General features: G+C 35.4%; 1 protein-coding gene across 8 annotated transcripts; it reads right to left on the reverse strand.

The window, feature by feature from the left end:
• Nucleotides 1-4,221: 4,221 nt before the first annotated feature.
• ZNF214 (zinc finger protein 214) lies at nucleotides 4,222-26,668 on the reverse strand. Of its 8 annotated transcripts, none has more exons than XM_074401045.1 (7): nucleotides 26,432-26,668; nucleotides 25,867-25,996; nucleotides 25,385-25,473; nucleotides 15,359-15,456; nucleotides 14,042-14,085; nucleotides 9,399-9,541; nucleotides 4,222-8,240 (listed from the first exon to the last, which is right to left on the reverse strand). In XM_074401045.1, exons 6-7 carry the CDS (start codon nucleotides 9,523-9,525, stop codon nucleotides 6,553-6,555), a joined length of 1,815 nt encoding a protein of 604 aa, XP_074257146.1. In that variant the 5' UTR covers nucleotides 9,526-9,541; nucleotides 14,042-14,085; nucleotides 15,359-15,456; nucleotides 25,385-25,473; nucleotides 25,867-25,996; nucleotides 26,432-26,668; the 3' UTR covers nucleotides 4,222-6,552. The 8 variants fall into 8 exon arrangements, with proteins under 8 accessions (XP_074257146.1, XP_074257144.1, XP_074257145.1 ...); XM_074401043.1 differs by having other exon boundaries at nucleotides 9,399-9,545; XM_074401044.1 differs by having other exon boundaries at nucleotides 9,399-9,560.
• Nucleotides 26,669-26,911: the final 243 nt, after the last annotated feature.

Raw genomic sequence — 26,911 nt, forward strand, 5'->3', positions numbered from 1 at the left:
GCTGATTCTTTTTGTATCTACCTACTCATTTCTAAATATAGTACTATGCTTATGCAGTTAAGATGGACAATTTTAGGTACTCCTTTCTGATTTTTTTCTATTATGGGAAATGGAAATTTGGTGTTTTTATACCCCTCTCACCCTTCCCTGATCCTACTAATATAGTTTTATCAATTTTTTGTAAATTTATTTTCAGTGTTAGCATTTTTATGACTATGCCAATATTGTCCAAATGGAGACAAGCAGTGTGCTATAAATATATTTTCTTCGGTATCCTATTTTTTGTTCTCTCTTATGCCTTTACGTTTGATTGGCTTATCTAGCTTTTTATATACAGTCTAACTTCGTTACTAATGGATTTCATATTTGTAAATTCACCTACTCACTATAATTTATTTGTAACACAAATCAATACTTGCAGCACTTTCCCCAGTCATTTGTACACAGGTGCAGAGCAGGGAAAATTTCGAGTTGTCCATGTGCCCAGCTGAGGTGGAACAAAGCAATGCCATGCCTTCTTGTTTTAGGTCTCATACCATAAAAAGCATCATTTTCACAATGTATTTAGTGCTGTTTTAGCATCCCAAGTATAGTGCTAAAGTGCTGTCTAAGTGTTCCTAAGCACAAGAGGCTGTGATATGCCTTAGGAGAAAATACATGTGAAAGAGAAGCTTCCTTCAGGTATTATTGTGCTGTTGTCTTATGAGTTCAATATTAACAAATCAATATAGTAAATATTATTATATTTTTATATATTCTATATTGTGATATATTAGTATCACTTATTAATACTAATTGATATTGCACATTAATTATTAAAGCCAAATTACGTATTGATCCACTGAGAAAAGGTTGTGATTAGAACTTCACCTTCTGGTGAATCATGAACTTTTCTATGCCACAATTTCTCTTGACTATAGAATGTGCCCTGTGGGACCTTTCGCAAAGCAGTTGTGAAATTTAAATGACATTAAACTTTTAACCCTTCTGAGAATCAGTGTACTGTGAAAATTAATACTTTATTATTTGAATGGGCACTATTCTAGAGAAAAGATAAATTTGTTTGGGCAGTAGCCTTAGGATTCATCTTATTTCAACATTTTATTTTATAGCTGAGGCTGCTTAAGCTCAGAGAGATCAAAAGATTATCACAACCCCATACCATTGGTAAAGGACAGATTCTGGGTAAAACCCAAGTGAGTCTTTTGGATCCTTCAGCCACTGTGCTGTCACTGTTCACCAGGAAACTATTTTAAAGAATGTGAGAGTTCTAATTCATCTGACAATTGATTTTAATGTTCAGTGAAGGATATCTTATGGGTACGGTGATTGTGGTCTGTATTCCAAATTTCAAGGCCTGATAAGAAAGATAGAAACACATCATATTATTCCTTTTTTGACTGGATCATAGTTTTTCAGCCTCTGCATACTCCATATAATATTCAATAGATATTAGGACTTAATTTTATAGGAATTTCCGACAGGATCTGCCTGACTCTGATACTTTTTTCACCAGAATTGCTGATGAGAGTCTATTACTCCCAATTCACATTGAGCCAATGATTATGTTTGTTGACAGTAGGTAGAAATATATTTTGTCTTCACAAGAACTGAGCTCAGGAAGACTAGCTGTTAACTACTAGGCTATATTTATTCCTAAAACTTTGCATTTTTCTCACTTTGCTTAAAACACTTTTAACTCATCCTTGTGCAGCCCCTCAGGTTACTACAATTTATGCTGGACTAAGATGAGAACCACTCTCTCTGGAAAGCCTAAAGTTGGGCTCCCCAAAGTTGGGCATGACTATTCCCATGGCACAACTTGAGCTTTATATTATCCAGATGAAAAAAACAAAAACAAAACTCTGTAGTCCCTTAAGAGTAGCTTAAATCTCAACATTGATATTTGAGATTAATATTTTAATTAGTGCTCCCCTCCCTGTGTCCATGTGTACCCCAAAACCTAAAATGCAATAAAAAAATAAATAAATAAATAAAAATATTTTAATTAACCTTAAAACATTAATCTAGACAGGCTGATCTCACTGTCCCTAAAACACTGTGTTCAACTGTAAAATTTTACAAGCAATTCTTCCTGTCTATGAAGTAGTAAAGGATTTTGGCCTCCTTTTTACCTATTAAAATACTACTTAAAGCCCGGTTTTAAAATTACTTTCTGATATATTCATCATGTTCAAAATATATCCGAAATTTGATTATTTATTGCACTTCCACTGTTAACACCTTATCTCTTTTAGGGGTAACTGCAATACCTTCTAATTGGAATCCCTGCTTTGGCTCTAGCCTCTATTTTGTTAATTCTTAACACAGCATTCAGAGTAAGCTTGTTTAAATTTGTTAGATCATGTCACTTAAAACCCTCCAGTAACTTGTTATTTCACATAGTGTAAAAGACAAAGCCTTTACAATGGCTTACAAGGCCCATATTACCTTTAACTTCATTCTCTATTTTCCTCCCTTACAGTGCTGCAGTACATTCCAGGTCCATTCCTAGCCTCAGACCCTTTGCACTTGCTCTACCCTCTACATGGAATTCTTTTTTGATGGAGAGCTCCATGGGTCACTTGCTCCCTCACTTCTTTTAGTAAAATAACATCCTGGGATCTGTGTATGTGTGTGTGAGATTCTACTATGTAATGTTATATAACCCTATTCGTTACATGGGATCACTTGAGTGGATCTCTGTTCTTTACAAGCACCCTAATAGTATGAAACTCTATTTTCATAGAATATATTCCTAGATACAGAATTACTATAGAAAAAGTAGCAGCAATTTTAAGGCTCAGGATTAGTCAAATTGTTTTTCCAAAAAGTCATTATCAATTTACCCTCAACCTAAGTAAACATTACTCCATATTCTTGCTGAAAATGGCTACTGTCATTTTTGTTGAAGAAAAAAACAGGATACTTCATTGCTTTAATCTGTTTATATCCTTTGTCAAACTTTTAAACTAGGTGTCCACTTAATTAAAAAGAGTTCATACTGTCATAATCATGGCAAACAAATCTCCTATTTTTATCTAACATGTTTTTCACCCACAGTTTAAAATTTTTTATGTGGTCTAATTATGTGGTATCTTTTTTCTAAGTGTTTAAAAATCCACTCTAGAGATTTTTTAATATTTTAGAGTAGTGGAACCTCCTTTAAAAAAATAAAATCTTAAGTTATTTTTGTATATGAAGAGATAAAATGGGGCTAAATTTGCAGTTCTTGTTTCTAAAGGTACTAGTCTTCATGAAACCACATGTAAGTTCATGGAACACAGCTTGAAAACTTGAATTCAATTGTTTTATTCTGATAAGATCATGAAAGTCTACTGTGTTATTAGAGTTAAATAATGATCTCAGCATGATTTACTGAATAATCCTCCTACTCACAGATCTTTATCATGTGTGAACTCTACAAATATATGTACTATATGTTAAGTACACATATATAATCCATACACTGGTATATTTCTAAGCTATTTAGTGACTTAGAATCCTTTTTATTCAAATATACAATTAAATTCTCCATTATTACAACTTCATATGCCAATATACCATTTATTATACGTTAGGGCAATATCATTACTTTCTTATAAGCATCTTTGCCCTTCTCCAATGTCTGTTTTCCTTAAAAGACTAGAACATTTTTATCTCAAATTCGTTGAGATTTCCATGAGATCTGAAATAAATCTATAAATTAGGAACATTCCTTTCAGGAAAATTAAGACTTCTCTAGTCCTCTTTTATGTTTCTCCTTTTAAAAATTATTTTCATTCAGCATTTTTATTTGTTCCTCTTTAAATTTTGTTATTAAAAACCAAACATTTTGACATTTTTCTGAATATCACAAGTTTAGAAAACTAATGATTTTGTATTTTTACCCACCTTAATAAGTTTAAATTAGTGCATTTTTAACCTTTAAAAACATATTGTAGGCACTCCTTTACGTTTGTCTAATAAACCTTCACCTGGTCTCTAAGCAATATGGCCTTTTCATCTGTTATAGCATGTAATTAGAACTTTTTAACCCATTGTTTTCAACATTTTAAAATAAAGCATTGAACATATTTGGATGCATTTGGCTTTAATCATCTTGATCCATTTCTTTTAATATTTCAGGCCAACTTCTTGAGGATTTTTTGGTAGTCATTGCTATAGAGACTGAATATTTTTTGCTTTTATCTTCTCCCATTTTGAAAGGCATATGCACTCTTTTTAGTTTTATTAGTTGCAATTTTAAGTCTGTAAAAACAAAAAAGACCTTTCTGAAATTGTCAGTCCAAAAGAAAATGTTATGAGTCCCTGCTATTTAAGATCAGAACTGTGGCACTTTTGCTCTCCCCCACCATAGGGTAGCTAGATGTAGCAAATAAAAACAGAAATGACCAGATAAATTTGAATTTTAAATGTATAAAATTTTAGTGTAAGTCCCATGCAGTATTATAAAACAATTTATACTAAAACAAGTATTCTCTGCTTATATAAAATAAAACCTAACTGGGTGTCCCAACAACCTTACTCTCCTACCAGACTCAGCATTTGTACATTTTCTTGCACATTTAATTTTGTGAAATTCTGCAAACTATTCAGACAATTCTATGTTTAATTTATTTCAGGGCTCATCACTAGTCCTTTCATAACATGATTTCCACATTCGTGAACTCTAAGGGACATGCTACACTGTTTTCTTGCTTATCAAAAATATTTGTTTCCTGCACATATGAAAGACGTTTTTGTTATAAAACTGTTTAGTGATAACAAACTTGTCAAATTTCAAAATTCTGAAGGTGCTGTTCCATTGTCTTCTGAGTTACTGTTGCAGAGGTCTGTATCAACCGTCCCTTTTTTGGTTTTGCGGAAAACCAGAATTTTTCTTTCTGCATGCTTTAAATTGCTTTCATTTCTAAGCTGTTTCTAAGGTTGCTTTGATACTGGGTTTGCCTAAAATTTAGTGACTGTATACTTTTATCTCAGAAAAAGTTTCTTAATGTCTTCGATCATTGATTCTATTCCAAATGTTCTTTCACCTTCCTTAGAAACACCTTTAATTCTCACACTGGACTTCCATTCTCTGATCTTCTTATCTGCTTTTTCTCAGTTACCATCTCATTATAACTTTTCCTATACATTTAAGATCAGATCAAGTTTACCCATTAACTATCAATTATTTTATATTCTGCAATGTTAATTTTACTTACTGCCTTTTGTTTTGATATAGCATTTCAAAGTTCCCTGAAGTCCTTCTTTGTTGGACCTATTTCTCTTTTTACTTTAGAGGCTCTCCCCTACTTGTATATTTCTACTCTAGCTTTAATGAATTCAGGTTCTCTGTTATGCCACTGAGGATACCAACATTTTGGAAATTTCCTTTTTTTTTTTTTTTTTTTTTCTTTTTTTTGAGACGGAGTTTCGCTCTTGTCCTCTGGAGCCTGCAGTAGCTAATTTTCAGGGCAATAAGTTTCAAAGTCTTTAGGATGGTATTCTGTTCTTTGGTATTGCAATTCCTTCTTGTTTTCCTACGCAGCTCCCCCCCCCGCCCCTTTTTTTTTCTCTTGGGAAATACTACCTAAGCATATTTGTGTATCAATAATTAGGACTGTGTATTCCTATTAAATCTATTCCATTTTTATAATGGCCAAACTCTCTTCTTACATAATTAGCTTCAGGGTATGTTGTTGCACAGAATTCTGAGTTCAATGCTATCCTAGCAGATAGTTCTCTATTACCACTCTATTCTACTGCGATTAAATAAAATTATACTGCTTGGATCTCTAATTCTGAACCAATGGAGTATCTTACATTTCTAGCACTTCTGTCCAAACCCTTCACACCTTAGATAAACTAAATTCTGTACTTCTTATTTGAATTCTGAACCTGTGAACAAGCATGAAAAACCATGAAAGGGAAGGGATGAGTGCATTGTGGTTACCTCAAAGTTCAGCACCCCTGCAACAGAAGGATAGTCGCTGGGTTTTCTGGTTGACAGAGATAACAACTGACAGCTACACCATCTCAGATACAAAGTCGTACAAGGCTTTCCTATCTTTCATTAGGTGGATTTTGTCCATAAATAATTGAATTCTACTGGTCAAAACTGAGTTTTAAGTTTTGTGTGTTTTTATCTTTTCTGTGACTTCCTGGTGATTTTTTAGGGTAGTTAAGGGATGGCCAGTTTCAGTTCAAACCAAAATTTAAGTACATGTTTTGAAGTCAGTGAACATACAAAGTTGAACACACAATATAATTTCATGCACATTAAAATGCACAGAAAAAAAAGACTAGAATGAAACAGGATGAAGTTTTCTCCTTAAATGTTTATTTTATGATTGCATATTGTATTTATAGTAAAGAAAAATACACTAATTTTAAATATATAGGGATTTTTCTAAGGATCTCTTTTTGAAGGAAATAATTCTTAGTGGGAGATAGGGGAAATGGTAAATCTTGCTTGATATTACTTGTGTTATTTGTAAGATATCCTTACCAGCAGCATTTATAGAGTTTAAAGGTTGGATAAACTTTGATTAAAGCTGTTAACTAAATTTATAAGTTTTCTCTTCTATGATTATTAAGAAGATGTGAATTATGATCAAATCCCTTATAATATTCATGGCATTTATAAGGTTTCTTTCCTGTGTGGACTCTTTGATGAATTCGAAGAGCTGAACTATGACTAAAACCTTTACCACACTTAGCACATTGATAAGGCTTCTCTCCTGTATGGACCCTCTGATGAATATGAAGATTAGAACTGTGACTAAAACCCTTTCCACAGTCATCACATTTATAGGGCTTTTCTCCTGTATGGACTCTCTGATGAATGAGAAGATGTGAACGTTGACTGAATCCCTTGCCACACACTTCACATTTATAGGGTTTCTCTCCAGTGTGTACTCTTTGATGAGTGTGAAGCTTTGAACTCTTACTGAAGCCCTTCCCACATTCGGGACAAGTATAGGGTTTCTCCCCTGTATGGACTCTCTGATGAATGCGAAGATCTGAGCTGTGACTAAAGTCCTTTCCACAGTCATCACATTTATAAGGTTTTTCTCCTGTATGCACTCTCTGATGAATTTGAAGATTTGAGCGTTGGGTAAAGCTCTTACCACAGTCTTCACATTTATAAGACTTCTCTCCTGTGTGTACTAACTGATGAATTCGAAGATTAGAGCTCTGGCTGAAGCCCTTACCACATTCATTACACTTATATGGTTTTTCTCCTGTGTGGACTCTCCGATGAACATGAAGTACTGAACTCCGACTAAAACTCTTGCCACACTGATTGCACTTAAAAGGCTTCTCTCCTACGTGAAGTCTCTGGTGAATGTGAAGTAATGAATTTCTACTGAGGTCTTTATCACACTCAATCTTACAGAGTTTCTCTTCTGTGTGGACTCTTTGATGATTGTGAAGACTAGAGATCCGGCTGAAGCTCTTACCACATGCATTAAAAGGTGCCTCCTCTATGTTAACTCTCTGAGGAAAGTGAACTCCTGAGCTCAGATGAAAGTTACTGTCGACTTCATCACATCCATACAGCTTCTTACCTATGTAGCATCTTGGATGTCTAAACAAGTCTGATCTCTGAGAGAAGCATGCTTTACCGATGGAACATTGGTAGAGGTTTTCTCCAGGTTGCTTTCTCTTGTGAAAAACACACTGTGAGTTCCAATAATAAATTTCTTTACATTTATTACATCCACAGTATTTCTCTTCCATCGAATCTTTCAGCAGGTCTTTTTGACATATCACCCCAATGTATTGTGGAAGGGCTTCCTCCATTGGGATATAAGAATGCTGAACTCTGAGCTTCTGTTCTTTTTCCATGGAAAGGTTTTTCCTGGATATACCAAGATGGTATCTGCCCCCTTGAAAACCATGTGAACCACTCATGTAGATTTCTCTACCACAGTCTTGAATGGTTTTTGTTTCTAAGGACTGCCAAGGTATAAAGTTTTTATATTTTAAGTTCTTGTGACTTTTGCTTTCAAAAGTTAGTTCATAGTTCCCATACCCTGGTGCTTGTGTAGAGAATATTAACCATTCCTGAAACTGGGAAAAACCTTGCTGTTTCAGGTCTTTGGAATCTTCCCCTTGAACAGTTTCCCCATAGTTCTGAATCTCATATATCTGAGTGCCAGCATTCCGCCAGCCTTGCCAGCAGGAAAAATTTTCGTATTCTAAATACCTGAATTTTTCTTCTTCGGATTTGTAGCTCTCATTCCAGTTTCCTAGAAGAGGAAGATAATCCCATGGTGAGATAAAAGTTGTGTTGAAAAATGCTCAACTCTCTGTATCAATAACCTCTAAGTAATAGGATGTGTGGGTGGGGGTAGAAAAGAAGGGTTATGACTTTGGCTGATCCATCTGGGTTTGAAATTCATTTGTTTTATCCATTCATGTATGTATTCATTCATTCACTTATTTATTCATTCCACAAGTGTATCTTGAGCAGGCACTGTTAGAAATATTTAGCTGCTATTTACCCAGGCACTGTTAGAAATGAGAATAATGCCAACTGCTTCATGGAAATAGTCTTAAAGGATAAGATTTAATTAGGTTACTTTATTTTGGATATAATTATAAGAAACAAAATGTATTGTTCCTGTTTTTCTGTTCTAGAATAGTGTGGCAGATTGAGAAAAAATGACTACATTAACTTGCTACTTTGCCTACACCATCGGTGTTCTCCTTCCACACTCTATGTTTGGCTACACAATTTGCTTTGGTAAGTGAGAAAATGACAAAAGTAACACAAGCAGAGACTTGAAACGTTTTTGCCCTCTCTCGATGCTTTTGAAAATCCTGTGACCACCACCATGTAAGTGTCTTTGGGTTGGCTTGTTTGAAGAGAGATACATGGCCAACACATTCTCACTACCTCCACTGATACTGAGCCAACTGCGCCACATGTGAGCCAGGCCAGCCAGCTTAATCTTAGAGCATTCAGCCACAACCAAATATCTCCATGATAAACGATCCATCCAGCCAATAAGAATCATAAAAACTAATAAAGTTTGTTTTTAAGCCACCAATCTGGCATAGTATGTTATACAACAAAAGCTAACTTATAAAAATAGCATGAAGAGAGAGAACATTTAGGACAACACAAAATTGACTATGTATGGAGATACGTGCTTTAGGGATAATGCAGAAAATAACTAAAATTAATAATCACAAGTACCTATTAATGATATAACCTAGGTGTCCTGGAATCTGTCTTGCTTTATCTTCTATTTGTAACCTGATTTAAGAAATATTTTTGAGAATATCTCTTACAACACCTCAATATAACACCCAGATACAAAACAAAAAATAAAGCAAAATACTCAGCAAAACTGTTTCAAGAAGAAACTCTGACTATCCCCTCTGAGACAGGAAAACTTTACCTACTGACATGACATTTGTGTAGTTCTCCCACATGACTTCCCTGTAGAGCCTTTTTTGAGAAGAATCCAGAAATTTCCACTCCTCCCAAGTAAAAATAATAGTCACATCTTCAAATGTTACTGCCATCTGGCCAAAGATCAGGCTTTCTAGGAAGAAGAAATCTAAGTAAGAAGTTGAATAAAGATAAAGACATTTAGCAGATAATATAAGTGGCAAGCCAAATAGAAAAAATAAAGAAGAGAACCAAGAAAAGTAAGGAGAAGTATAACAATAGTAGTGAAATAGCTAACTAATATATCCAATCATCAAACATCATCACTATCAAAAGAAACACCTATCTAGCACTTGTCTACTAACTACTAAGTTTTTTACCTATATTTCAGTTATTCCTCACAGAAATCCCATGTTGTAGGTAGCTTTCTACTACACTTATGCATTTGAGAATGAAGAAGAGATAAATATATGTATGAAAACTGCGTAAGTATTTCTTTTAGTGGAAAGAACAAATCATAAATTGGTTATGTGACAAAGCCATTTTATTTCTTTTTAAATTTTTCATTTTATTTCTTTGATCACACATTCTTAGTTCTCAATTTCAATTTAAAATATGGAGTACCTACTAAGAATAAAGGATACAGATACTTTAAGGAGTTTACAATAAAATGGAAGGAAACACAGATACTATCAGCAGCAGCAGCACCATCATGGCAGCAGCTAAATCTTACTGAATGTTTCTTACATGAATAGGGCTATGTTATCTCATTTCCTCTCAGAACAGTCCAATAAGGTATTATCATTCACACTAAATGAACAAGCAAACTAACATTTAGCAAGACTAAGTTACTTGTACAAGGTTATGTAGTTACATCATAGAGGTTTTTAAATCTAGGCCTACCTATTAAGTAAAAGTGAGATAAATTAAAAACGTTTGATGAAGGGTTGTCAATTGAGATGTCCATATACTGTCATAATGTGTTAACGAAGAAGGGCAAAGGAAAGAGGCACTGAGATATTCAAGGTTGAAAAATATACCACCAAACTAAAAATAAACATGCAGTTTAGACATGAAAATGCATGTCTAAACAATAAAACATTAACCACAAATAACTCAAGAATGAGAAAATTCAGAACTACATATTTAAATGTCTAGTGGTCTGTTTTCAATGTTTATAAAATAAATTTAATACATTTAAAATATAATGAATCCACTTTAAATATATAAATAAAGAAATTTGGGATGTTCAAAAACCCAAACTACAGGACTGAAAACTGTGAAAGTTGGTATCTGTCTGGAAAATAAATTGACTCACTGATCTCTAATTTTATAAAAAGTACAATAAAAATCTGTAGTTATTGGATTTTTAAAAATATTTTAAGCATTTAAAAAACATAATTTCTTTAACTGAAAGTAAGTTCATAAATGTTTAAAATACTGAAGTAATATAAGTAAAAATTAAAAGCCTACCCTCCTCCAAATAATTTAAGATATAACCACTATAACCAGTTTTCACTGTTCTTTCTAAACTTCTTCCATGTATGCACACATTCATACTTCATTAATTTTTTTCTTAACAAAGACATGATAATTCTGCAATTTTCTTTTTTTTTTTGATCATTTAATATATGGTGTACAACTTTCCACTTCAGTACACGTAGACCTATCTTATTTGTGGTAATTTAAAAATATGCCCACAAATTATTTAATCCTTTCCATTCAAGAAGTGAAGCCTAATTCCCCACTCCTTGAATATGGGCTGAACTTAGTGAGTTACTTCTGATGAATAGGAAATAAAGTGGAAAAGAAAGTAGTATTGTGCAACTTTGGAGGCTAGGTCTTAAGAGTCACTGCAGGTTCTTTCTGCTCTCTCTCTTGGATCACTAGCTCTGGGAAAAGCTATATGCCATGTCATGAGAAAATCCTAGGCAGCCCTGTGGTGAGGAATTGGGACCTTCTGCCTTCATTCAGAAGTGAGACATCTTGCCAATAGCCATGTGAGTAAACTATCTTAGAAGTGGATCATCCAGCCCCAGTGCAGCCTTTAGATGACCGCAGTCCCTGCTGACAGCTTCACTGTAACTTCATGAGAGACCTTGAGACAGCTACGCTTCTTCCAGATTTCTCAGCCTCAGAAACTGGGTGAGATAATGTTTAGTGTTTTAAATAATGAATAATTTCTTGTGCAATAATAGATACTTAATAAGTTATTTGTAAAAGTTACATAGCATTTCACTTTACTGATGTCCAAGACTTGACTGTTCCCATACTAATGGATGTTAAGATTGTTTGCAGTTTCTTGGCTATAACATATAGCAAAACAATTCTCTTAAATATATCATTATTTCTATTGTAATATTTCTTTCTTTCTTTCTTTTTTTTTTTTTTTTTTTTTGAGACACGAGTTTCACTCTTGTTACCCAGGCTGGAGTGCAATGGCGTGATCTTGGCTCATCGCAACCTCCGCCTCCTGGGCTCAGGCAATTCTCCTGCCTCAGCCTCCGGAGTAGCTGGGATTACAGGCACACGCCACCATGCCCAGCTAATTTTTTGTATTTTTAGTAGAGACGGGGTTTCACTATATTGACCAGGATGGTCTCGATCTCTTGACCTCGTGATCCACCCGCCTCGGCCTCCCAAAGGATAGATATATTTCTATATGATAAATTTCTAGAAGTGAAATTGTCAGGCATCTGTATTTCAGTTTACGAAAAAATGCTACAAAATGTCCCTTGAAAATACTTTAAAAAATATGTTACAAATATTTTCCCCCAATGGAACAATAAAAGCAAGACACCTATATTCAAAATTAGTAAGTATAATAAATCTAAACAGAAAACGTAAAGAATTATATGAACAATAAACTAAGATGACAAGTAAACTTATTGATAGAAAAAAAGATACTAAAATTGAGTTTTAAAATAAAGTGGCATACTACTTACAAGAGATATACTCCAAACTAATGAATTATGAAGGGTTGAAAGTGATATGGCTAATTATTTTCTTGTGGTGTTTAAGTTCTTTATTCACTTCCTCTTAGCTGGTTCTTTTTTGTTGTTTTTTTTTGAGACCGAGTCTCACACTGTTGCCCAGGCTGGAGTACAGTGGCTAGATCTCGGCTCAGTGCAACCTCTGCCTCCCGGGTTCAAGCAATTCCCCTGCCTCAGCCTCCTGAGTAGCTGGGATTATAGGTACCCATCACCAATCCTAGGTAATTTTTTGTCTTTTTAGTAGAGATGGGGTTTTACCATGTTGGCCAGGCTGGTCTCGAACTCCTGACCTAGTGCTTCAGCCGCCTTGGCCTCCCAAAGTGCTGGGATTACAGATGTGAGCCACCGCACCTGGCCACTGTTAGCTGGTTCTTTTACCCCAGAGACTTAACTACAGTTTTCCAAAAAGAATGCCTGCCTGTTTACTTCCTATAGTACATTTCAGTTAGCTAAACTGAACAATGGCTTCAGGTGCTGTCAGCCCAGTCCTTCCATTCCAACATTCTCTTAAACCTTTAACTAAAAGTTTTAACAGTAAATGATCATTTCCTAGATTTGTGACTTCATTAGGTTTTATAAATTGGTTGTCTAATTCTATAATTCTACCATTCCTTGTGCATATATATGCTATAATTCTTATATAATGAAAAACCCACCATTACAAATACTCTGGTTACTCTGAAATGTAGTCCTAAAGAAAAGGACAAGATAAAATGTTTACCTCTCAGCTTACTCTCTTTTAAAAATCAATTTTCAGAGTATGAGATGGGGCAAAGCAATCACTAACTAGGAACAATGAGATTTGTATTGCTTTTCAGTGTTTTCATAAACTCATTGATTCTTACATACTGGATGGGTTGCAATTAAATTGCAATAATTTTTCTTTTAGATGTGCAAGATTCTCTCATCTTAGACTAGCGGGAATCCCTTCAGGTTGGCTCCTGGGTGTGTAATATAACCTTTTTTTAGCGTTTGAGATCTTCCTTATTTTCTGGCACAACCAATGTCCAGGTTCATTCTTGTTGCATTTCCTTTACCAGCGAGGATGTACTGTTTCTCCTAGGGGTTTGCTGATTTTCCACTCCTCTTTTGGTATATAAGTAACCACCCAACAATATTATATAAACTTGGTATCTCTTTTGTCTTCTCATAGCTCTCTCCAATTATTATAAGTTTTCTTTAAGGTCCTTTTCAAGAAAGGTCAGTTAAAATCATTCTCTATACATCTGGAGTTTTGATTCCTTCTTGTTATTGTCAGATTTTGCTGTATGCAATTTGAAACGCATTCTTAGCTACATATTAGTTCATGGTTAATACATCTTCTTGATGGATCTTTACCATTATTTAACATGACTGACCTTTTATTGTGACATTAAATAGGTATCTTGTAAAGAGCATAGAGCAAGATTTCTGCTTTTCATCCAATCAGTATGACTCAGTTATCTTATTCATGTTCATTTACTGTGATTACTAATATTGACTTATTTCTAACATATGATTTTAAAAAATTCTTCCTTTCCTGTCTCTTAGATTGACTGATAGTTTTATGCTTTGATTTCTTCTCATCTCCACCTTTTCATCTATGCTGATTTCAATTTCACATAGTTTCTATTATTTTAATAAATAACCTAAATATATTTAAAATATATACACTTACCTGTTTTTCTAACAAGTCAATTAAGAAGATAAATCCAGGAAAGGCTGCATGAGATATGACAAGAAAGGTGATCAGGTACCTTGGTAAAGTTTATTTTTATTATAAAACAAAACAAAAAAATAGGAGCAAAGAAAAAAAGAGACATAGAAAGTATATCAGTTCTTATATATCTGAACTACAATTCTTGACAATACAAACATGAAGGGAAAAAGAGCAGGACATAAGGCTGTGCTAAAGTCCATGTCTTATCAAAAATATGACCTAGATATTAGTACACTTTAAAAAGTCAGTAGGGGTAAATACAAGTCAATGTGGGTTTTAAGTTAAGCACAGTCATCATAAGAACCCAAAAAAACAGAAGACAGCTTGCTCTAAAGGAAAACAGAAAATAAAAAAGAAAATGATGGAAAAAATAACGTAACAGTTATAATAAATTTAAATAATTTAATCCCACAAATTAAAAGACAGACTCAAAGATTAAAAAATAAGATTTAGCATGTGGTTTAGAAGAGATACACTAAAAAGAAAGATATTTAAAAATACAAGGATAGAAAAAGATATGCCACAAAATATGAATCAAAAGAAAACTCAAATAGCAAACTTAATTACAGATGAGGAAAATTTATGGCAGAAATACCATAAGGAACAAAAACGTTTTTTATATGAAGAGTAAGAAAAAATATCCAAAATAAATTTCTCAAAAAATTATAGACCAAGCAAACAAACAAACAACAAAAAAAAAAACCCAATAATATGAAGACTACCACAAATAATAAGCTTCAGTTATTTTATCTGTGTTGAACTCTACACCATCAAAATACACATTATTTTCATAAATACATAGTAGTATTATCAGATAGACCATGTATTAGCCCAGAAAAGAAAGCATGATAAATTTTAAAGCATCAACATAATCGAGAATATATTCTCTAGCTACAATGTAATAACACTTGAAAATATTAACAACAGAATTTTTAAAGTCCGCACTTCTGAAACCCAAGTAACATATTATTAAGTAACCTTTGGATTTAAAAGGAAAATATAACAACAAGTCTTGACTGTTTTTTCTTAAAAATCTAAACATAATAATGACAATAATTACATAAAAATATTTGCAAGATCCAAATGAAATACTTGAAGGAAACAAAAATGGCTAGAGCAACTGGGCAGAGTGGCACACAAGTATAATCCCAGCACTTTGGGAGGCCAAAGTGGGCAGATCACTTGAGCCCAGAAGTTTGAGACTAGCCTGGGCAACATGGAGAAATCCTGTCTCTACAAAAAATACAAAAATTAGCCAGGCATGGTGGCACAAACCTGTAGTCACAGCTAATCAGGAGGTTGAGGTGTGAGGATCCATTGAGCCTGGAAGGTCGAGGCTGCAATGCGCTGTGACTGTACCACTGCACTCCAGCCTGCAAGACAGAGCAAGACACTGTCTAAAAAAGAAAAAAACACTAAAAAACTCAGCTAGACTAACATTAAACTGACTAAGTGAAAGTATTCATCTTGAGAACCAGAAAAAGACAAAAATGCCCACTCTCACCACTCCTATTCAACACAGTACTGAGTACTGGAAGTCCTAGCCAGAGCAATAAGACAACACAAAGAAATAAAAGGCATCCAAATAAAAAGATGGGAAGTCAAATTATCTCTGTTTGTAGATGATATGATTCTATACCTAGAAAATCCCAGAGTTGCTGCCCAAAAGCTCCTTCAGCTAATAAACAACTTCAGGAAAGTTTCAGGATACAAAACCAATGTATAAAAATCAGTAGCATTTCTATGTACCAACAACAGCCAAGCTGAAAGCCAAATCAAGAATGTGATCCCATTTATAATAGCCACAAAAAATAATAAAATATCTAGGCATACTGCTGGCCAGGGAGGTGCAAGATCTCTACAACAAGAATTACAAAGCACTGCTCAAAGAAATCAGAGACGACATATGCAAATGGAAAAACATTCCATGCTCATGGGATAGAAAGGATCAACATCATCAAAATGGCCACACTGAAGCAATATACAGATTTAGTGTTACTTCTATCAAACTACCAATGACATTCTTCACTGAATCAGAAAAAAAAACTATTTTAAAATTCCTATGAAACCAAAAAGTAGCTCAAATAGCCAAGGCAATCCTACACAAAAAGAACAAAGTTGGAGGCATCATGTTACCTGACTTCAAAAGCTACAGTAGTCAAAACAACAGGGTCCTGATATGAAAACAGATACATACATCAATGGAACAGAATAGAGAGCCCAGAAAAAAAATTGCCTGACACCTAGCACCATCTGATCTTCAACAAAGTTGACAAAAACAAGCAATGGGGAAAGGACTCCTATTCAATAAATGGAGCAGGGATTTCTTATACAGTACATAAAAATCAATTCAACATGATTTAAAGACTTCCATGAAAACCTAAAACTACAAAGATCCTGGAAGATAACCTAGGGAATACCATTCTGGACATAGGACTTGGCAAAGATTTCATAACGAAGACACCAAAAGCAATTGCTACAAAAACAAAAATTGACAAATGGGACCTAATTAAACTAAAGAGCTTCTACACAGCAAAAGAAACTAAAAGAGTAGATAGACAACCTACAGAATTGAAAATATCTGCAAACTATGCATGTGACAAAGATCTAATGTCCAGAATTGATAAGGAATTTAAACAAAGTAAGCAAAAAACAGCCCCATTAAAAAGTAGGCAAAGGACATACACAAACACTTTCCAAAAGGAGACATACACACAGTCAACAAGCATATGAAAAAATGCTCGACATCACTAATCATCAGATAAAGGCAAATCAAAACCACAGTGAGATACCATCTCATACTAGTCAGATGGGTATTATCAAAAATTCAAAAAATAATAAGATGCTGGCAAGGTAGCAGAGAAAAGGGAATACTTAAATCCACTGCTGGTGAGAATGTAAATTAGTTCAGCCACGTGGAAAGTGGTGTGGCGATTTCTCAAAGAACTTAAAACAGAATTACCATACCTAGCAATTCCATTACTGGGTATATGCCCAAAGGAATATAAATTGTTCTACCATAAAGACAGTGAATATGCGTATGTTCATTACAGCACTATTCACAATAGCAAAGACATGGAATCAACCTAAATGCCCATTAACGATAGACTAGAAAAAGAAAATGTGGTACACATACACCGTGGAAAATATACAAGCATTAAAAAAGAACAGAATTGTGTCCTTTGCAGCAACATGCATGGAGCTGTAGGCCATTATCCTAAGTGAACTAATGCAGAAACAGAAAACCAAATACTGCATGTTCTCACTTATATGTTGGAGCTAAATATTGAGAACACATGGACACAAAGAAGGGAGCAACAGACATTAGGGCCTTCTTGAAGGTGGCTAAAGAGAGGAGAAAGAGAGGATCAAAAAACGACCTATCTGGTACTATGCTTTACTTGGCTGACACAATAATTTGAATGCCAAACACTCATGACACACAATTTATCTATATAACAAAACTGCATAGATACCCCTAATGCTAAAATAAACGTTAAAAAAATGTGTAGAAATAAAGCATTCAACTCAGGAATGTAAAAAAGAGAAACTATCTCCCATTTAAAAAAAATAGCAAACTTCAAAAAAGAAGAATGAAGTGGAAGTGAAAGATACAAGAAACAAATGATTGAGAAAATGCATGAAGCCAAAAGATGCTCTTAAAAATTTATTGTCAGATCAGTGAAAGTCAGATTTTCAAAAAGACAGTTATGAAAAAAAAAAACCAGGGCAAAATGGGAAAATAATTTCAGACAAGATTTTTCAATGATGCAAAGGTGTTGTGAACTATATATATAAGGATATTTATGAGCTACATGCAAATATACAGAAATATGTACCTAAATAAAGGGACCAATTCCCAGTAAAGTACAAAAAATAATATATGGCAAAAAATACGAAAGACAAAAAAATTATATAGACTAGTAAGTACTAAATTAAAACAGTAGCCACACTCTTCCTCTCTCTCCCTAATCCAAAGGTTCTAACAGTTTTATAGTTGAGTTTTATCAAACACGTAATTAAGTTAATTACTATCACAATACGTTTTCAAAAGTAGAGAGTGAAAATTGCCAACTTTTTTCATGTAGCTAGCATAATCTTTGATTCCAAGACCAGATAAGAACAATATAAATAAAATTAAATTACAGGCTCATTTGTAAATTGTGTAAATATTCAAAAATCCTAAATAAAATATTAGCTAATTAAATTCAGTAATATATCGAATATATGCATCATGATCAGACAGTTTATTATAGGAATGCAGGGATTGTTCAACATGAGAAAAACCTATTAACATAATTCACTATATCAATAGACAACAGAAGAAATCCATGATAATCTCAACTGATGCAGAAAAACCATGTGAGATAAAGTTCAGGAAGTTCAACATCCATATATTGTCTTAAAAACATTTTTAGCAAACCAGAGGAAAAACATAAACTCCCTAAAGTGGCAAAGGTTAAATATCAAGAACTTTAAGCTTAATGGAGAAATTTCATATATTCCTTTTACACTGGTAACAAGAATGACCACCATCACTGCTGCTTTCAACACAGCATTAGAGATCCTGGCAAATACTATAAGAAAAAGAATTAAAAAATATAAGGATTAAAAGCAAAAATATAAAATGTCCTTATTTTATAGTTATGGCCATCTACCTAAAAAAACCAAGAGTATACAATAAACTATAAGTTAAGAGAGTTCAGCAAAACAAACAAACAAAAAACAGATACAATAAAGAAATGGCTTAACTTATTTAGTAATCAACTACTAGAAAGTAAGATACCATTCACACCAGAAAAAAAAAAAAACCTATCTTAACCAAGAATACAAAGAATTCTTTGACGAAAGCTTCTAAATTCCAATAAAGAAGAAAGATTATCTAAATAAAAGGAGAAGCATGCTTCCATGCTCTTGGATGGAGTAACTTAAATTCAATACATTCCAGTCAAATTTCCAGATGGCTATTTTGAGGAACACAATAGACTTCTTTTCCTTAAAACTGACAAGGAAGGAAATAAGTTGGTAAAGACAAGTAAACCAAACAGGAAGACTACCAGATACTGACATATCACCAAAACTATAGTAGTAAAATTAGAATCTCTCACAAGATTGTTGAGTTGTTGGATCTGCAGTCATCAAAAGGCTTGACTGAGAAGAAAGATTCAATTCCAGGGTGGCTAACTCACATGACTGGCAGGCTGGTCTAAATGCTGATGAGAGATATGTTTCTCTCCATGTGGTCCTTTCAAGTGGTGGGGACTATCTGTCAACATGGTGCAAGTTTCCCAAAAGAAAGAAAGGCAAGCAAAAGCTGCATTCTTTTTATGACTTAGCCTTGGAGGTCACATCCTATCACTTCTGCTGTACTCCACTGATGAGGCAATCAGAAGCCACGGCTATACTTGAAAGGGGCAGAACAAAGACCCCACCTTTCAGTGGAAACAGTGTCAGTCATATTATAAGAAGAGCATGAAAATAGCATAAATTATAAGTATGGCCATCTTTGGAAAATTCAATCTATTGTAATACCAAAGCATATTATAGCATGGTAAAGCGGTAGTTTACTCCAGAAAGTAAAGGCAGGTTCAAATTAGGAAAGCTATTAACTTTAAACTTTTATAATAACATCAAATAAGAAAAGCCGTATGATTATTTTAATGGATGCCAAAAGGTATACTTCTTAAAATTCAACATGCATCCTTCATTTAAAACTACAAAGCATGCAAAACAAAACAAAGTAAAAGGCACACAAGCATACCTTAAACCCAAAGGTAAAACATTAAAATCATTCTAATTAAAACTGGAAACTTAACAAGGATACTGCAGTTCCACAATTTTTAAACTACTACTATGAAAACACCTGACAATACAACTAGACAAAATTATCTGTAGAGGATATAACTGCATATCTGAGAGATCCAAGAAAATCACCTGAAAACTATTAGCAATTATAAGGGAATTCATGATCTCAGAAATTCTACTACTAGAATTATAAACTAGAGATTACACGTATATACCAAAAGATCTGTACAAGAACAATTAGAGCATAATAAATCCTGTAACTGTAAAAAACCAAAACAAGCCAAAAAGTCCAACCACAGTAGAAAAGATAAGTTGTTCATACTATGAAATAGTACACAGCTGTGAAAATGAACTACAACCTACATGAATCAGCATGGATGCATTGTAAAAGTTAACATTATGCAAAAGACCCCATTCACAGAAGAATATATAGTGATTCCATTTATATAGTGTTCAAAAATGTGAAAAACTAAACAATTTTGTTTAGAAATGTGTATGTAGTTAAAATAACAGGGAAAAAAAACTAAGGAATAACAACATTTAAGATACGGGGCCAGGCGCGGTGGCTCAAGCCTGTAATCCCAGCACTTTGGGAGGCCGAGGTGGGTGGATCACGAGGTCAAGAGATCGAGACCATCCTGGTCAACATGGTGAAACCCCGTCTCTACTAAAAATATAAAAAATTAGCTGGGCATGGTGGCGTGTGCCTGTAATCCCAGCTACTCAGGAGGCTGAGGCAGGAGAATTGCCTGAACCCAGGAGGCGGAGGTTGCAGTGAGCTGAGATCGCGCCATTGCACTCCAGCCTGGGTAACAAGAGCGAAACTCCGTCTCAAAAAAAAAGAAAAAAAAAAAGAAAAAAAGATACGGCTGCTCCTTTAGGAAAGGAGTGGGAAACAAATTCTGGAGTCATCAGCTGGCTTTTAAAAGTTTATGCTGATTTAAGCTGGGCATGGTGGCTTACACCTACAATCCTACCACTTTGGGAGGCTGAGACAGGCAGATCACTTGAGGCTGGGAGTTCAAGACCAACCTGACCAACATAGCGAAACCCCATCTCTACAAAAAATAGAAATGTAACCTGGGAGGTGGAGGTTGCAGTGAGCTGAGATTGTGCTACTGCACTCCAGCCTGGGAGAGAAAGTGAGAGTCTGTCTTAAAAAGAAAAAAAAGTATATGCTGATTTCAATGGTGGGTATCCATGTTGTTATATTTTAAATTGTATATATATGTTTTCATATAGTCTTTTGGTTTTATGAAATACATCACAATAAAGTTCAAATTACATAAAATCTAAGAGTATAGAAAAAGCATTCAGACATATAAGTAATAATTATAAATTATTTTTATATGAAATTTACAATAGCAATAAGAATATAAATTCCTAAAAATACATTTACCAAAAATACTTAGAAACTATATATAGTTTTAGAATTTTCAGTGTTAAAAATAGGATTGGAGCCAGACATGGTGGCTCATGCCTATAATCCTAGCACTTTGGGTAAGGCCAAGGTAGGTGAATAACTTGAGTTCAAGAACAGCCTGGCCAACATGGTGAAACCTTATCTCAACTAAAAATACAAAAATTAGCCAGACGTGGTGGCTCACACCTGTAATCCCAGCTACTTGAGAGACCGAGGTGCAAGAATCCCTTGAACCTGGGAAGTGGAGGTTGCAATGAGCCAAGACTGTGCCACTACACTTCAGCCTGGGCATCAGAGCAAGACGACTCTGTCTCAAAAGAAAAAAAAAATGCACAAAAAAATAGGGTTGAAGAAACAAGAATACTCTGCTCAATCTTAGCAGAAATAAATATAATTTTGTTCTAACTAAACTTATCTCTTTTCAAGGGGATTAAATCAAGATATTAATCTTGATTTTGATGTGGGGGTGGAGGAGCTGTAACAAACTGATTTTCAAATGCTTTTCCAAGAAAATCATTTTGAAAGAGGAATAATGAGGAGAGGCTGATTCAATGGCATACTAAAACTTTAATAAGGACTCTGTAATTTGTAACATGGCTTGACATGGGAGCAGAGAAGATCAACAGAAATGGCTACGAATCCAGAAATGGACACAAGTACAACAGTGCATTTTACACATGACAAAGGTTACATCAAATTTGTGGGGGAAAGATGGCTTATTCAATTAATGAAGTTGTGACAAATGATGACATCTGCCCCCCCCCACAAAAATTAAGCTTGATTCTCTGTCTCAATCTTATGTTTTAGTGACTAAAAAGAATTATTTCAGATAGGCATTATATTTCAAATAATAGCTAACTTAATGCAATAATTGTGAGTTCTTTATGTCTAGCACTGTTCTAAGTTAATTTTACATGTCTGATCTTATTTAACATTCTTAACAGCCCTACACAGTAGCTGTTATTTCTCCACTATAAAGATGAAAGACTGGCTAAATAATTCAATCTAGTTCACAGTATTAAGAAGTGATAGACATACAACAAGCTTAGGTAGTGAAATTAGAGTCTATACTATGACCAATGTGCTATATTGATTTAAACATAATGAAAGGTTAATATGTTTATTATCTAAAACTTATTACATGTGCCTTTTACATCTTTTGGTCCAAAATGGCAGTCATCATCATATTATTCTGTGGAAAAAGCCATCCTCTCTCCTTTTTATCTTCATTGAGTGAAAAAGAAAGACTACATTCTTCTTCATTGCCTATCAAATGCGCTACACATAAAGGAACAACAATAAAAACACTCTGATACAAGTATAAGAATTGAGAAAAGGGTTGACAAAAGAGGACAGCTTCAAAAGTAATCTTTGTATATGTATATGTATATGTATATGTATATGTATATGTATATGTATATGAAAAGGTAGCACCACAGTCAATGGAGAAGATAAATGTTAGTGGAAAAACTAAATATGTAGGAAGTAAAAAGAAGGTTTAAATTCTGTAATTTCTCACATCAAAATAAATTCTTGATAAGATTTAAAAATTAAGGCGGTGGCTCAGCCTGTAATCCCAGCACTTTGGGAGGCCAAGGCGGGTGGATCACGAGGTCAAGAGATCGAGACCATCCCGGTCAACACGGTGAAACCCCGTCTCTACTAAAAATACAAAAAATTAGCTGGGCATGGTGGCGTGTGCCTGTAATCCCAGCTACTCAGGAGGCTGAGGCAGGAGAATTGTCTGAACCCAGGAGGCGGAGGTTGCAGTGAGCCGAGATCGCGCCATTGCACTCCAGCCTGGGGTAACAAGAGCGAAACTCCGTCTCAAAAAAAAAAAAAAAAAAAATTAAGATTTTAAAATACTTCACACAAGAAACAGAAAATGAAAAGAAATTATGTATTAAATTTGGAAATGAAGAACAGATTTCAAAGCACAAAACTAAATAAGTAAAAGAAATAAGATTTCATTTTATGCAAATTTAAAACATATAAACAAGTCCTTAAAGTAAAAGGCAAATGATAAACTAGGAGAAATATTTAGAGCATATGACAAATGGTCTATATGTTTTACATACAAGAATATCTACTATCAAATGGAAACAAAAACTTCGGTAGGAAAACAGTGATGTATATAAAAAGGCAATTAATCAAAGAAGGAATACAAAGAGTCAATGAATATATGTAAAAAAGTCAACCCTACTAAGGATTAAAAGGATGCAAATCAAGGCAAAATTTAAAAATTAACACTCAATGCTGGTAAAGACTCAGTAAGACAGAATCATTTATCAAATGGTTGTAGGAGTTAAGGTTCATGTAACATTTCTAAAAGAGAACTTGAGTTTTTTCAAAAGCCTGAAACATACTTATATTCTTTGATTCTGTTTTTCTATTCCTCAGAATTTATCTTGAGAAAATAAAAAGACATATACTTAACAAATTCTGTATTAGAATATTTATTATATTTATAACAAGAAAATATTGGGAAATACTAAATTTTCCCCAATAAAAGCAAACTTAATGAGAGGCCAAGGTGGGCAGATTGCCTGAGCTCAGGAGTTTGAGACCAGCCTGGGCAACATGGTGAAACACAGTCTCTACCAAAAATACAAAAAAATTAGCCTGGCGTGGCAGTGTGCACCTGTAGTCCCAGCTACTCAGGAGGCTAAGGCAGGAGAATTGCTTGAACCCAGGAAGCTGAGGTTGTAGTGAGCTGAGATCATGCCACAGCACTCCAGCCTGGGCAACAGAGCAAGACTCCATCTCAAAAAAAAAAAAAAAAAAAAAAAAGCAAACTTAAATAAAGCATAGTATATATCTAGAATGGAACAGTATGGAGTCAATAAAACTCATGCTACCAAAACATGCTTGGAAAAATGCTCATTATATGTTAAGTGAAAAATTTATACAAATAACAGCTATTCATACATTCAGTAAATATTTCTTGAGTGCTTAGTAAATGCATGGTACAGTTCTATATAACAGGTACATCACCTGCCCTCATGGAGCCTAGCTGTCATGACTCAAATTTTTTAATTTAATGTTTTATATATACTAATCTCTTTATATACATATGTGTATATGGGCACATATGCCTATATGTGTATATTTCTACATGTGTATGAGCATGTATACATACCTATCAGTATTTGTACAGGCTAGTGAGTACATACATACGATAAGTATTAGATAAAAGACTACAAGTAAATTCACCCAAAGGTCAACAATGTCTCTGTCAATATGTGTGAAGAGATGCACAAGAATAAATTACAAATTTAAACATTAATTGCCCTCCACAATGTGGCTTTATACATTCATATTACACTTCCCTGTCATTAGCCTGGTTTCCTTATTTGTTCCCTTAAATTGTACCTAAATGAATCTAAATGATGGCTTTCCTGTTTAGAATGGTATCTTCCTACTCATAATTGTTCAAATCTGAGTTCCTCTTGCTGTGTTTTAAGTGCCTTTTATACTAATCTCATACAGTTTATTCCCCTCAATGTGAAGACATTTTTTTTTTATTTTTTCAGAGGGATTCTCCCTCTGTCACCCAGGCTGGAGTGCGGTGGTGCCATCTTGGCTTACTGCAACTTCAGCCTCCTGGGTTCAAGCAATTCTGCTTCAGCCTCCTGAGTAGCAGGGATTACAGGTGCCTGCCACAATGCCTGGCTAATTTTTGTATTTTTAGTTGAGACGAGGTTTCATCATGTTGGCCGGGCTGGTCTCAAACTCATGACCTACGTGATCCACCCACCTTGGCCTCGGAAGCGCTGAGATTACAGGCATGAATGAGCCACTGCACTTGGCTATGACATTCTTATATTTCTTTATCTCAGAACACCAAGAACAGTATGAATTATACGTTAGACTTGAGTGACTGAATGAATGAGTAAATGTAGGAAGAAGACACTGGGTGGGGCAAGGTCACGCCTGCATGCTCAAAATTTTCTCAGGCAAGTGAGGAACATTTTCTGTGCAGTCCATCCATCTTCAATGCCACTTCCACTGCCTCCTCCACCCATGGAGAATGCAGGGACATTTTAGAAATGAGAAAAGACAATCATCCTCACCTGGGATCAGACTATGAGGAAAGCAGTGTACATTCCTTCCTCCTTTGTGCTCCTCTTCTGGGGAAGGGTTGAGTGCTGAGATGGCTGAACTGAGGACGAAATGGGGAATTGAAAACCTGGGTATGACTTTAAATTCCCAAACTCATTAAATTCCCCATACACTAACTGGGTATGACCCACAAATCTCCTAACAAGAGGTCAAAAAGAAGCCTATGTTTTTGTTTCCCTTCAACGACCAGAAACGAGAGCTATGAACACTGGCACCATGGGATTTATTTCCCACCCTCTAGAAACTTCAAAGGCTACAACTCATTTATTTATTGAGATGATTATTATTACTACTACTACTAACAGAAAAGCAGCAGCACACTCAAATAGTATCTATTCTCAAGGTATTTTTTTCTTATTTTGTTCAGTTTAAGTAGAAAATCATTCCACTGTCTTCCCCTACTTGTTAAACAGGAATGCTGGATTTAAGGTACCTGGAGTCTTAGAGAAGTAGCCCAGAACTGGGGCTCCCAGGTCCTGATCAGTCTCAACTCTGCCATCAAGCACTTGTAGAACTTTAAAGAGGACCAAACTGGTACATCTCCAAGGCCTCCGTTTCCTTACCTGTAAAATGGGGGCATGAGCCTTTGTCACCCTAGTCCTTCCTTGCTGATCACAGGTAGGTTCCTGGGCAAATGATAAGCAATTAGTTAAGAGCCGTCTTTCTCTAGATGAAAAACGTTTCATGCGTGTCCCAAGAGCAGGCCAGGTTTGGGCTCCCCCAACGCGTCACGGGCTGCTCGAGTGCAAACAACAGAGAACGAGACACACGAACGGTTCTCTAGGAGCTGGGTCTCCGGGTCTCGGCCACAGATCTGCGGAACCTGCGCTCCTGCAGCGAAGACTCGCGCGGCCTCCGCTGCTCATCCAGATCCCGGCCGGAACTCTGCCCTAGAACCGAACGCCGGGCACCCATACCCGAGGGTCCAAACTACTTCTGCCCTCCTCTCCTTGCCTTTATTCAGTCTTAACGTGGGAGCGAAGCCGTGACGTACCCACCTACAAGGGTGTCTCCGGGATTTCGAAACCCGAGTCGCTTCTCAGTCCCGGACCCTCGTTTTCTGCCACTCTTCCTTCAAACACAGCTCGTCCTACTCTTGTCCGCTTCTGGCTCAGTCCTCCCGAGAGTTCACGTCACTTAACGGAACCTGAGAGAGTGGACCGGGATGACCAAAACACTCGGTCCACACCAACAATGGCCGCAGCCCTGCTGGACCGAAACGGAAGTCCCGGGTCTCGGAGTAGACACTTGCGGTGTTTCCATGGATACTGGGGGCGGGGCGGGAAGAGAGCGCAGGTGAACGTGGCCCCTGATTGGCCAAAAGATCCCGGCGCCTCCCGACCTTTGGCCACTGTCATTCCTGCGCTGGAAGGCGGTGCGCCCGGGGCTAAGGCGAGGACACGCCGGCATTAATGCAATAGGAGTGTTCCCGAGGCTTTTAGGTCCCCGGGAAGTGGGGCGTGGCTGGAGTGAAAGGG

This window comes from Saimiri boliviensis, chromosome 6 (assembly GCF_048565385.1).
Source record: "Saimiri boliviensis isolate mSaiBol1 chromosome 6, mSaiBol1.pri, whole genome shotgun sequence".
In the NCBI taxonomy this organism is placed as follows: Eukaryota; Metazoa; Chordata; class Mammalia; order Primates; family Cebidae; genus Saimiri; species Saimiri boliviensis.